At 38.3% G+C, this 14099-nt stretch overlaps 1 protein-coding gene across 5 annotated transcripts in view; it reads right to left on the bottom strand.

Annotated features, from left to right (window-relative positions):
• Nucleotides 1-14099, bottom strand: part of LYST (lysosomal trafficking regulator) — a 175665-nt gene that overhangs the window by 73943 nt on the left and 87623 nt on the right. For all 5 annotated transcript variants that reach the window (XR_004346215.1, XR_004346213.1, XR_004346214.1 and 2 more), the window contains exons 23-28: nt 12365-12992; nt 11464-11641; nt 9502-9671; nt 8010-8240; nt 6199-6365; nt 4932-5084 (exon numbers count right to left, since the gene is read on the bottom strand). Coding sequence is in view for 1 of the 5 variants with exons in the window: in XM_032608455.1 (XP_032464346.1) it covers nt 4932-5084; nt 6199-6365; nt 8010-8240; nt 9502-9671; nt 11464-11641; nt 12365-12992 (1527 nt within the window). In the remaining 4 variants the exon portion in view is untranslated. The remainder of the gene's footprint in view (nt 1-4931; nt 5085-6198; nt 6366-8009; nt 8241-9501; nt 9672-11463; nt 11642-12364; nt 12993-14099) is intronic.

A 14099-nucleotide genomic window follows, 5' to 3' on the forward strand; every position in this document is an offset into this window, starting at 1 on the left:
GGGCATCGGAAGTTGACCACAGGAACAAAAATGACGTCTTGGTAGGTGAGGAATAATGAAATCCTTCGTTGGAATTGAACCTTTTTTTAAATTATGAAAGCATATATATCAAAGTCCACAAAGAGCCTCTATACACATTACTTACAATAGGTTTTAATGACTCGTCCTGCAAAATATGTAAATATTTTAATAGCATTTTAGATTGTCCAGTATTTTAGGTAATCAGTATTTTTTATCAGTTAATACATTTTGGTAGGTGGAGTCACCTCTGAGACAAAAATGAAGCAAATAAAAAGAAGAAAAATTCATATCTGGGATATATTCAAGAATAATATTATCAGATGATGTCCTTAGCTTAAGCAGATTCTTCCAAACGTCTACATCTCTGACAGCTTTCATGCTGTATAAGCAGCTGATAATCACAATTCAGAGATGCAGCAGTACACCAAATAAGGGCATGTTAAGTCTTCTTCAGTTCTATGTACTTGAAAAAGGGGGAGGGTATCCCAGCAGTCAGGCTGTGAAGCTGCATTGAGCTGGTGTGGCCTCACATACTCTGCTTTCTAAGCCTCAGGTTCCTAATATGGAAGATGTGGATTAGAAAGTAAAATAGAGTCTATCTCACAGGCAGATACTTGTCACTATCTGACACTACACTAAGTATATTTGTTTACAGGCTTATTGACCATTTTCTCCAGTAAAACATAAGTTCCATGAGACCAGATGAAATCATAACTGATACATGGCTGATGCTCAATAAATATCTGATGGCTGAATGAATGGATAAAGAGGTTTGTTCTGTGGATTAAATAAAATAATGCACGTGAAACACAATGCCTGTCTCATACAAAGAATTAAAAGTTAATAGTTGGTATTGTTATTAATGGTTGAAATATAAAGGAAATTCATTGGTAGGTAAATTATAGCAATAACACGATATACATATATATATACACACACACACATACAGTTTAAATGTATGTGTAGCTCTTTAAATAATACCCTAACACTTACTTCTTCCTTTGTGTATTAAGGTGATGTGTAAAGTTTTTATATTGATAAGCAGACAAGGGAAAAAATATATATGTAAGAATGTACATTGCTATCCTGTTATAATAGCAAAAACAAACAAGTAAAAAAAATACCTTTGTTTATTGATAATGGTTAGGGAAGAAGGTTGGGAAGAAGATCATGGCAAATCTAACAGATTATTAGGCATTCATTAAATATAAGAATATTTGTATTGTATGGAAAAGTATACTATATTGAAATATAAATCAGTTTACAAACAGAAGGTTGAGTGATACTAAATAGTGATGATACTATTCAAGCAGAATTCTCTCTCTCTCTCTTATACATATCTATGTATATAAAAAAAAAAAGACACAGACACTAAGGAATCGGCGCTTTGTTCACTGGGTGGTAGGGAACCATCGGAGTTGTTGAGCAGAATGGTACACGAGTCAGGCTGTAAGAAGATTAAGCTGGCAATAAAATATTACCTAACGCCTCCAAGAGTATGAGAACTCACAATCTAGATGTGGCGAAAGTGCTGCTGAAGAAACGCTGGTCCCAGGCCATGGATATCCTGGGATTCACAGCCTGAGTGAACCTGTCTGCCATCAAAAACTGTGGTGCGTGGCCACAAGAGGAGCTGTCCCTACAAGGCCTGCGGGAGGTGCAGGGGGTGGCGGCTGTGGGGTTGGAGATGCCATCCGTCTCAGCAGTTTTCAGTAAACGCTGAACAAGTCTATCCAGGAAAAAAACATCCCTCCAAACATCTGTCACTAATGAGAACAGCCTGCATGAAACCTTTGAAGGAACAGTTGATGATCTAAATGATGGAAATATAAATCCCTCTCAGTCACTTTAGTATCATGAACAAATGGACTTAGGTGGGTTTTTAATAACCACACCGCTCAGAAGCAGAGGAGCTTCAGCACTGTGTATGTTTTGCACTGACAGTGTACAAGGCCAACACACTTTTGACAATAATTTTTGACTAATACTCAACAAATAAAACACAAGCTTTGCCAAATACATGTGTAAAACAACATGGAAGGAAATACAAAGCAACAGTTTAACACATATAAAGTGGAGTTTTATAAACTGGATTCACAATGACAGAATTTAAATAAGGTAGTATTTAAAACAGGAAGAATTCTTGGGAGAGACCTGAGAGACATAAAGATACAACAGACCTGGAAGGAGTGGGCGTTGGGTAGGACACAAAGAGATGGGTGCAGGGGCCTCGCTCCAGCAGTCTCTAAGTTTAGGCCTCGGTGGATCTGCAACATGAGGAAGCTGGACTGGATGACTTTCAAGGTCTTTTATCAAGTTCAAAATTTTTAGGATTCTATAAGCCTCATGTGGCCTTACGGTAGCTGCATTTACTTAGATAGTGTGAAAAATATAAGCCCCAGTAGAAGAGGCTAGAGGAGTCAGGAACAAAAAGGAGAATGGTTTAGAGAAAGGACTAAAAGTCTATTATCCACTTTAAAATGACTCACGCAAAGAAAAAATAAATAATACAAACGTGGAGCTCTGCGGGGCTCTTAGGCTTAGGGTGATAAAAGCGCTAGTACATAAAAGAGAGAGATGACAGACTGTTAGAGAAATCACAGACCAAACAGAAAATAGCAAAAGGGCCGCTGTGTTAGCCCAGGCACAAGCTGATCATAAACTAAACCAGGGAACTAGGTAGAAAAGGGAAGAAACAGATATGAGACAGAGAAACGTCAAGAAGGAAGAAATAGCAGGCATTTGTGCAGGTAGTAAAGGTATACTTTCCTCTGTCAAAGAGGGTGAATTCCATCTAAGCAGTCTCTGACTATCTAAGAAATCCTGCAAAGGGAAAATGGTCCAAAAGTCACCTTGTGGCATGCAGGCAGTTGAGCACTACTGCCAGATTTGGTAAAGGGTGGAATTCCACCTGGGACAAAAGAGGCACAACTGGGAGGGAAGCTCATGAGGACAGATTATATTCAGATATTACATCAAGGAAGGATAAAGAAGATGTGGCACATATTTACAATGGAGAATATTACTCAGCCATAAAAAGAAACGAGATTGAGTTATTTGTAGTGAGGTGGATAGACCTAGAGTCTGTCATACAGAGTGAAGTAAGTCAGAAAGAGAAAAACAGATACAGTATGCTACCACATATACATGGAATCTAAAAAAAAAAAACAAAAAAACTGGCTCTGAAGAACCTAGGGGCAGGACAGGAATAAGGATGCAGACATAGAGAATGGACTTGAGGACACGGGGAGGGGGAAGGATAAGCTGGGACGAAGTGAGTGAGTAGCATTGACATATATACACTACCAAATGTAAAATAGATAGCTAGTGGGAAGCAGCCGCATAGCACAGGGAGATCAGCTCGGTGCTTTGTGACCACCTAGAGGGGTGGGGTAGGGAGGGTGGGACGGAGGGAGACACAAGAGGGAAGAGATATGGGGACATATGTATATGTATAGCTGATTCACTTTGTTATAAAGCAGAAACTAACACACCATTGTAAAGCAATTATACTCCAATAAACATGTTAAAAAAATAGTAAATAAATTAAAGAAGGATGTATAGGGAGATAAGTTTAGTTACTGGATGCTTTACAAGTTTTATTTACATAAACTTTCATTTAGCATAATGTAAACATACTCCTGGGAAACAATGTATATTTGATAGCTTTTCTCTACAGATGAGTGTTTCACATGGTTTTAAACTTCGGCATAGCACCAACCACAATGAAGCAGTTTAACTCAGGTAGAAGAAAGATTTAGATTTAAAAGCCCTCAAGACTGTAGGGGTGATTAAACTTCAAACAATTTACCAAGTCCTCTGTTTGGAGAAATGTGTGTGTGTGTGTGTGTGTGTGTATGTGCGCATGTACCTATGTCCAGTATATACAGACGTGTATATGTGTGTGTGTGTGTGTGTGTGTGTGTGTGCATATATAGAGCCAATGTGTATGTGTGTGGGGTGTTTACGCTATCTTTCTGAATTAATGTGTATATAGGTCAGAGCAGATTTTGTGGAAACAATAAGTCTAACAATATTAAAAATAAGAATTTGATGGCATGTCCTCATTTACAGCACGTGCATAACATAACCATATCCGAGCCACCAACATCTCCTGCCCTGACTATTGCAATAGCCTCCTCCTTGCACTTCCCACTACCTTTCCCAGTTTCCTCTAATCCACTCTGCACAGAAACCAGAATGGTCTTTACAAAATGAAAAGCTGGTTATGTCATGCCAGCTACTTAAAAACCTCTGACAACTTCCCATTAGGATAAAATCTAATAAACTCCTTAACATGGCCCATACGATGACACGTGATCTGGTTCATGCCGTCCTGTATAGCCTCGTCTGGCAGCACTATCTCATCAAGGGCTATACTTCAGCTACATGGCTTTCTTTCAGTTCTCTGAACAACCTTAGCTTTTTCCTGCCCCAGGACCTGCACGTCAGCTGTTTGTTCTGCCTGTAATACTCTTCCTCTGGCTCCTGCTAACTCCTTTCTCACCCCTTATATTGAAATCCCACTTCCTCAGAGGCTTCCCTAACTCTGGATGTAAATCAGGCTGCCCTGTTACAGTCTCTATTCCTACCTTCTACATTTCTCTACTACTCTACGGTAGAAGGGAAGAATCTGTGTCTTTTTTTTTTTTTTTTCAACACTGTATCGTCAACATTTAACACGGTGCTTGGCACAAGGCAGGTGCTCAAGAGATAACTGAATGAGAACAGCACTGAAAAGAAAGCAGTAGGAAAGTAGCAGTTTTCCTCCTCTGGGAGGAAAACCTTCTCAAACTTTATAGTTTAGCTTTTGAAACAAAGAAACGTTTTCAAATGTGAGTGCCATCAGAATACAGGAGAGTCAAGCTATCTTCCATTTATAATTATTAAAACATTATTTCAGCACTCACCAGCAATGCTCTTTCGCTTTTGAAATATTGCATGATGGGGAGCAGAAGGCGACTGAGATGAATCTGTAAGGTTTTCAGAGTCATGATTTGCGGTGGTCCTTATAAATTCCATAGCAGCCTGGAGAACTCTATACTGTAGTGCAACAGCCATATCTAAAAACAGAAGATACTAGAATGTTTTCAAGCTATGTGGTTGTTAATTTTTTTAAAAATTGAATTGATTCTTACATTTATGCAATATCAAAACCGCCAATAGGGCTTCCCTGGCGGCGCAGCGGTTGACAGTCCGCCTGCCGATGCAGGGGACACGGGTTCGTGCCCCGGTCCGGGAGGATCCCACATGCCGCGGAGCGGCTGGGCCCGTGAGCCATGGCCGCTGAGCCTGCACGTCCGGAGCCTGTGCTCCGCAATGGGAGAGGCCACAACAGTGAGAGGCCCGCGTACCACAAAAGAAAAAAAACCAAAACTGCCAATAATGTTTTATTAGAGATAAATTTAAAATTTTTGATCAACGTGGGTTCTCAATGGTTGTAAACATTTCTTAACCATCTTTAAAAGCAATTTTAAAGCAAATTTCCAAATGATTACTATAAAAAATTCAATAGAAAAATACTAGCTCACAAATTTATTTCGTTTTATATAATTGTTTTAAAGAACAGCCTTTTTAATATATGAGGCAAAAGTTTAACCAGAAATTCTCACATTTTTCTGCCTCCTATTCACTATAATATTTGCCACTAAAGAAAACGAATGTTTTATGTTACTATTCAGCATAAGACTTTTCATTCTACTTGGTAAGAAAAATCAGCAGTTTTTTTGTTTTGTTTTGTTTTGTTTTAAAATATTTATTTATTTATTTGGTTGCACCAGGTCTTAGTTGCGGCATGTGAACTCTTAGTTGCCGCATGCAAACTTTTAGTTGCGGCATGAATGTGGGATCTATTCCCCGACCAGGGATCGAACCCAGGTCCCCTGCATTGGGAGCGTGGAGTCTTAACCACTGCACCACCAGGGAAGTCCTAGCAGCTTCTTTTAGTGATGTGTTGGCAGCTACTAATTACATCAGGGCATCACTTTTAAATTTTTGCCACTTAAAAAGGCTTTTTTTTAAAGCCAGTAAACAAAGTTAAGGATGAACCTTCAGTAAAACAGTTTCTCTCCTCTATCCCACTGTCTCTAGAGAAGCCAGAGAAAGAGATTGGGCTCTACTAACATTTTTGGCTATTATACAACTGCCCCCCACAAATCCATGAAAATTAGATCTTACTTTGGGTCCTCTTGCTTTTGCTGTTTTGAAGATATCCAAGCAGTACAATAAGATCTTCAATAACTCTAAAATACTGTGAGCCTGAGGAACTGCAAGCATGAATTGTAACTGCTATGAAAAGTTGCTGCAGATCACAAGCAAGCAATCTGTATTCATTCAAAGGAACGCTAAAGAAAAAGAACAAATAATTTAAGGCAAAAAGAACTGGTCTGAATTCCTGTTCTGCCAGTATTCATTCATTCTTTCATGCATTCATTCGATATTTATCCATGCTTACTCTATGGCAGGTTACATAAACTACATGCTAGGAACAGAAATAAGAAGACACGCTTTGACTCCTGTGAAAATTCAGCTTGCAAAGGACCAGACAAGTGAACAGATAACTATAACCAGTAAGTGGTGGTAAATGTAACAACAGAGACTAACACAAGATACTGTGGGAATGCACTGGCAGGTTCCCAACACACTAAAGGTGAAGATTCTATGGGTATGAAGAGGGATATTCTGAGAAGCCTTCACAGAAGTGGTGAATTTGAATAAATTAACTGACCTCTCTGAATCTCACTTACACAATGTATGTTTATTTTAAGGATTAAAAGAGATACAGATTTGAACGTATATATTAATCACTTACAACTACCTAATAAATATGAATTAGTATCTTCTGCCCCTCAATTTTTAACCTTGATAATCTACCTCAATGTGTGATATTAAGCCTCTCCACTTACTTTTTCAAAATCAAGCAAGAGTTAGAAATGGTAAATTCAGCGGGTGGGGGGGGGCAGCAATCAATAGAGTAGCATATAAGGACATTCTGTAAGTACAGTTTCTTTAAAACAACAACAGCAACAAACTGCTCTTAGCAGGAGCCTGCTGGTACTCTTCCCACGTTCCACCAATTTCATGCACTGTATTATAATCAAGACTAAATGTTTTGAGGAATACAATGCTTTGTATTTCTCATATGCCCAGCACACAGATCCTCAATAAAACAGGTGCCCAATAAAACCTGCACTGAGCTGACCACAAGTTGTCCTCTCTAGCACCCAGGAGCCTCCCTGCCTAGAGAGTCACCGGGGATATGCTCTGCCTTCTCTGCAAAAATATAGTTAATAGTTAATGTTTTAACGTGCAGTAAGATGATGCTTCTAGAGATGTGTATCTTAACATTATGCTAATAAAAATGTTATACTGTACATCATAAATGCAGACACTGAAGGCACAAAATCCAAATAAAAATATAACTGCCTAACGTATTTTTTAAAGCTGTTAATCAATTGGGTGGGCAGCCATTTGCCAATGTACTTTTCGCTACTAGAAATTCATTTATGGTAGTAGACAGCGGTACAGCATGCTAAAAGTGGGAGAGCATGGTGACTGTAAAGCACAGGCTTCTGAAGTGAGAAGACTCAGCCTCAAGTTCTCTGTTTACTAGCTGTGTGATCTGCAACAAGTTACTACATCTCTCTAATCCTCAATTTCCTATTCCTGATGGGGATAATAATTTCTGTAAGACTATAGTGGAAGCTTGGTAAATATATTTGAGGACAGTTAAATTTATTCACCTTGTCTTCAGGTTCTAAATACCTAAAAGTACGTCATATAAATAGCTTATTGTTTTTAAACCAAACTTTTTGAAAATGATGGAAAATATGCCCTCCAAATTTAATTTAACTTAATCAGTTTTGGAGGAAAGAAATTCTTTGCAAGTATTATGAAATATCAAATGCTTTAATGTAACCTGCTAGTAAAGTTTTTCCCTTTCCAAAGTTCTTATCAGATGTAGTTTTAAATAATGATTTAAAACTTACTTCTTTTCTAATCCATTCAGAGCTGCTACTGTATTACATAATACGTAGAGAAGACCATTATCCAACAACATATCTGCTACCTTAGAACAAGAATTTAATATTTGGAGAAGAAGTAAGAGAGCGTTATGCAAGAGCACGTTGTCATATAAGGAGGTCTCTATTAGTCCCAGAATAGGAATGACAGACCACTTCTGAAAAAGTCCCATGTTTTTCACATCTTCCAGATCAAATCTATAATAAATAATACAGTTAAGAGCACATTAGAAGCAATTAACCATGAAATAAGGAAAAATGATTGCAATATGGGCCATTTTGTTGACTTGATTTTGAAGCTATAAAGCATAAATTAGGGCAGCAAGGATTCTTAACTGTTTTTAGATCATAAATCCCTCCAATAAAAAGATAAAAGGTGTTGCTAGAAGTCTGTTCCAAGGCAAATATTCAAGGGAAACATTTATACAATTTCATGGTTTTAATTGACTCACTTTAATTTGTCCATGAACCACTAAGTTGTCCAAAGATCCCCTGCTCTAGGGATCTATATAACAAGTGTGCAGGAAAAAAAAAGACTACTATTTTACACAGTATTTCAGGGAACTAGTAAAAAGAGGTCTAGTGAAAGGAATGGATCTCGAGTTCTTGTTCCAATACTCTTTGTCTCTGGGATGGAGGGAAATTATTTACATGTTTTATACCTCATTTTCTTTATCTATCAAATATGTGTGGTGATATTTGCTCTACTTTCTTCTCTAGACTTTGTGAGAATTAAATGAGATGATGCAGAATTGCTTTGAAAGAGCCAAAAGCGGTATGCAAATGCAAAGTACTATTGTCATTGCTGCAACTAATAAGTAAATCCTTCAAGGTCTGAATTGGTCTACTTACAAATAAGTAGGAGACACTTAATAATAATACAAAGACACACATTTCTCTCTACTTTATCATACATAGAAATAACAGCTTAACTTTTCTGCCAAACTTTTGACTTGGGAGAAAAATACTCTTTAATTTTTGTACTTATTTGCTAATCCTTCAGCATTATACCAGGGACAAAGCTCAGTAATCAGTGTGCTGGAATTCCAGGTGGGGGATTTATTCTTCACCCAGATAAGCCGGGTCTCGGAGGGAGTGAGGAGCTCGTCTATGGAGCCCTCCTATAATCTGCTGCTGAGACCACAGAAGCCACCTTCTTCTCAGTTAACCTCAGGTTAACACTGGATACCAAATCTTAACTATCACTTTCTTTCATCTGATGCAGCATTTCTTTCTTTCTTTCTTACTTACTAGTTCCTAGCTAATGAATGAAATACAAAGGGAGAAATTATATTAGAAAGAATATAATATGGAAAATAATAAATTGATTCACCTGGAAAATGACTTTTAGCAGATTTTTTCTAAGAGTGACCAAGCGATTTTGTTAAGAGTCAGTTTAACAAATTTTACATTTAAGACAAAAGATCCCCAATTCTGGTGGAGGGAAGAACCCACTTACTCTTCATCAAGGCCTGCATGTCGGCCAAAGAACATTTCAATGAAGCATTCTAATAATTCCTGAGTTCCCCGATGAAGATACAACTGGTTGGCTAGCAAGGAAAAGCCACGATTCTTCAGAAATTTATCCTTTTGTTCCTTAGATGCTCTATTAAAATACGCATCTAATAGCTGAGGAAAAAAATTAAGTTAGACAATATATTAAAATTTTATATAATGTATACAAGTCAGACAGTGTATTATATTTGTAGTTGTACGTTATTGTTTAATTTCATCTGTATAGAACAGAGAAAGCTCAAAAAAATGCCACCTCCATAGCAAAACGAAAATGAACTTGGTCTCTGATTATTACGGAATGCTAATGATGACCCTGTCTTGGAGATCTTAATACTTTTGCGATGGGAAACTAGCTTTTTAGCTGAGCATGGACACCTAGCAGATTGGCAGCCTTAGCTGAGTGTAAGGAGAATATTTGTGCCTAATTCTAATTCTGAAAAAAGAAAAATGAGTCAGCACTGTATGAAGCTTTCTCTGAAAAAAAAAATATATGTATATATATATATATATATCCCAGACGTCTATTTTTCTAGACTTCTTAACATTCTATTTACCTTGAGCATAGGCCTAAACTTCCATCCTTTCCCAGAATCTTAAATGCAACATGTGTACAATCTAAGTAATTATTTTTCCTTCCAAACTCACTTCTTCCATGGTTCTGACCTTAGAGCACAGTAGCACCATCCTATGAGACTTTAAGGCTAATCTCACTTTTGGCTTTTCTTGTCCTGATTTCCCACATGTAATTATGAAGGTCTCTCACCTCCATTCCAGTGAATGTCTCTCAAATCTGTCTGTCCTTTGACTTTCCACTTCCCCAGATCAGGGACTCATCATCTCTCCCCTGGACCACTGTGATATCCTGCGAACACAACACTTCCACCTCTCTCTCCATGCGATGACTCCCTCACAGTGGTGATAGACTATTCTTCCCAAAACACACACCTCTTTACCGCCCTACTTAAAAAGCTTTCTAAGTTTACAGCATAATACAAACTACACCTTTTGCATGAATCCTTCCCTGGTTCCCGCATCAGAATTATTTGCTTTTCCTGTGCTCCCATTCTTCTTTATTAATACTACCACTGAAGCACTCATCACACAAGTCCTGACATTTTACTTAGTTGGGTATATGTCTCTCTTCCCCACTGGCCTATAAACTCCTAAATGCAGAGGCTTATTCCCCTTTATATCCCACATAGCAGCTAGCCCAGTGTTTTACACATGAAATGGAAGCTAAGTAAATAGTGGGTTGCAACTGATTTAACAATATCCCACATCAAACTAAGAAAACGAGAATCTTTAAAGACCATTTCAATATTGGGTTGTCTCCTAATGGGAACCATTCATATCAAATATTTATTCTTTCAACGATGTACTTAGGACCTTTTATATATTAGACACAAGATGCCTACCCTCACAGGACTTATATTTCAGTACGGGAGGTTAAAAAAAACCAAATACACAAACAAATTAAAAAGGTACTTACAAGACACACCTAGGATGCTATTATAGAACAAGTGAGGAGCAGGGCTAGACAGAAGCTGGTTTGAAAGGTGAACAGGAAAGGCCTCTTTGAGAAGGTGACATCTGAGCTGAAACCTGAAGTAAGTGTCTAAGATTTAACGATACTACACTGCAGGAGAGACTTCCAATGACCTGTGTGTTCCTTGTAAGTAGCAGACTTAAAAAAACATACTGATATGAATCAATATATAGAGGAGGGCTTAAAGTTGGATGATAAGACAGAGAAAAACAGAGGTAAGAAGTAACAAACCACATCAGCTCATTATGCCTAAGAATAAAAGAAAGCTTCAGGTCTATTTGAATACGTACATTCAAATTTTAAATTATGCATATGTCTATCGTTCCAAATGAAAACAACGTATTTAGCATTTGCCCTTACTTTAATAACTCCTTGTTGTACAGCAGGTGATGGGTGGTTAACGAGGACCAACAGCGTATCTGCTTGAATGAGCCTGTCCATCACATCTTCCAGCATAACATCAGGCAGGATGAGAAGAACTCCGCTTAAGAGTTCATACAACCCACAGCATACAGGTACCAAACAGTCTTCAGTTACGCTAAAACAGAGACCCAGAAAGTCTTACCGAAACAAGATCAGGGAGGAAAGTAGTGCCTCATGATTACCTTAAGAACTGTGATGAGTAGTAATAATTTTCACATGTGAAACAAAAGTGCATAAGGTTTAAAAAATGTTTCCTGATTTAACTGTGATTAACAAATTTGCCATCACTTTTTATCACCGGTATTCTTTAGGTATATCGTCTATTAAACACTAGTCTATTCTACATCTGTGATTTCCAATAGCCATTTGTGCTATTTAAACTATCTGAAATTAAACTAAAAATCCAGTTGCTCAGCCGCACTGGCCACATTTCAAGTGTGTTATGTGTCTCCTGCAGTGGACAGCACAGGTGAACGTTTCCATCATCCTGTGGAAAGTTCCACTGATGGTGCTAATTGAGATGCTTTGGGGAATGATAATAAATCGTATAATTTCCCTAAACTGAAGAGTTTTTCTCTAATAACCATATGGAATTAAATAAACCATAAGATAATTTTTTCTTCAGGAACAATTTATGGCTTATCCTTTGGTTAAATATGGAATTCAATATCACCTAGTATTAAAATAAGGAGAAAGGTACCTTTATTTGTTATTAATATATATGTTATAAGAGATGCCATAATAAAGACATTTCTACAAGTACAGAACTTCTTCAAAGAACAGTAAAAAAAAAAAAAAAAAGCGGGGAGGGGTTTGGCATACAAAAACATGTGAGTACCTGTGAGCACTTGTAGTTCGGTTGTGGTTTGGCTCATAACGGAGAGAAAAGGCAAAGTTTTCCCAGTCTTCGGTGTTCCTGTCAACAAGACTTGGCCACCGGCCGACAGCTGCAGAGCCATTCTGTGAGGGAAAAGCTAGCCCAAGGCTTGCAATAGTGCTGTGGCTTCGCTGGAACGAGGCCAGTCCCTTCAGGTAATCAGGTCGGCGTGGGCAGAACTCATCCCCAAGACTGTCATCGTCTGATCTGGGTTCTGTTCCCACCTCCTTCTGATCTACTTTGACCACTGGAAGTCCTGATGTTCCTTTTGGGACACCACTGACAGAGGCATGGGCTGAAAGGACAGCTTCCATTTCACAAACCGTTTTTGCAGACTCACAGCTACTGACAAAAGCATCTTCTTTGCCTTTCTTCAGCATCTCAGAACTCCCCCGAGGGCTCCATTTCTCTGGTTGGGAAGCAACATCATTATCTACAACGCTTTGTAACTTGTCAATACTACAACCCAAACTTCCAGTCAATTTTCGTGGTTGTATTTGAGGTGAAGAAGTAGGAAATGCTGGTAGGCTTCTAGAACGTAACATGCTGGCAGTCATCTGCTGTGGAACGGTACTGGAGGAATTGTCTCCTGGTGAGAGTAGACACAAAAACAGTACTGAAAAATCTTATGAGTGGGCCCACTTCTTTTCTACACTATCGGTCCCAACCAGAGCAATAACCCATTTATCTAGTGATACTGAAGAATCCATACAGGCTAACGATCATAGTAACTAATGCTTAAAAATTCTTAAGGTTAAAACTATTTTTCTTTTAACTACTTTTTATTAAAATTTTCCCAAAATACATATCTTTACCTGTCTCCTTAACAAAATACAATATTGCCTGAGTGATTCAAAGTTATTAGGATTAATGGTGCTACTGAAGTGAAATTAAGTGAATTAAGTGAAACTCAATGTACCTCAGGCTAGCAGTCACTAGGATGCACTTTGATACAGTGGAAAGAGTGTGGGCTTTGCAACGAGATATAACAGGATTCAAGCGATAGTTCAGCTAGTTAGGTGGCTTAGGTAGATCATTTAATGAGATGAGTGTTCACTTCTGCAAATGTAAAATGAGGGTTCAGAACATCTACTTTGCAAGGCTGCTTTAAGGATTGAGATCATATCCATGATGCACCTAGCATAGTGCCTGCCATATAATAGGTGCTCAATAAATGTTAGTGATAGTTGTACTTGGTGTTGTTATTACTAGGCTCAATGTCCCTAGACTGTTCTCTCACTCCTCCCTTTCTGTAGTCCCTTTTTGCTGCTATTACTGAGAAGAAACAGTTTTTTCACTTCTTGCCATAGCTCTCGAATTTTCTGCTTCTTATATTCTGTGTAGGAGGAGACCAGAAAAATCACTCTCATCCTTAGTGCATGGGATATAAGTGGATGCTACTCAAGGTATGGTCTGTGGGCCAGGAGCATGGGGATCAAGCACCACTGTGTGACTGTTTGAAATGCACATTCTCAGGCTCCACCCCAGATCTACTGAATCAGAACGTGTGAGGCAGGGGCCCAGGGATCTACGTTTTCACCAGTTCTCCAGCTGAGTTTTCAGCAAGCTAAAACTTGAGAAGCACTGATATAAAGTAAACAAGCACTGAATGAACTGCTCAGAGCTCAGGCTTTGTGGCAATAAAACAGCTCCATAGCTCAGAAGTTTTTCCTAGTTATTTCTGGGTTTTGGCTAG

This window comes from Phocoena sinus, chromosome 16 (assembly GCF_008692025.1).
Source record: "Phocoena sinus isolate mPhoSin1 chromosome 16, mPhoSin1.pri, whole genome shotgun sequence".
NCBI classification, from domain to species: domain Eukaryota; kingdom Metazoa; phylum Chordata; class Mammalia; order Artiodactyla; family Phocoenidae; genus Phocoena; species Phocoena sinus.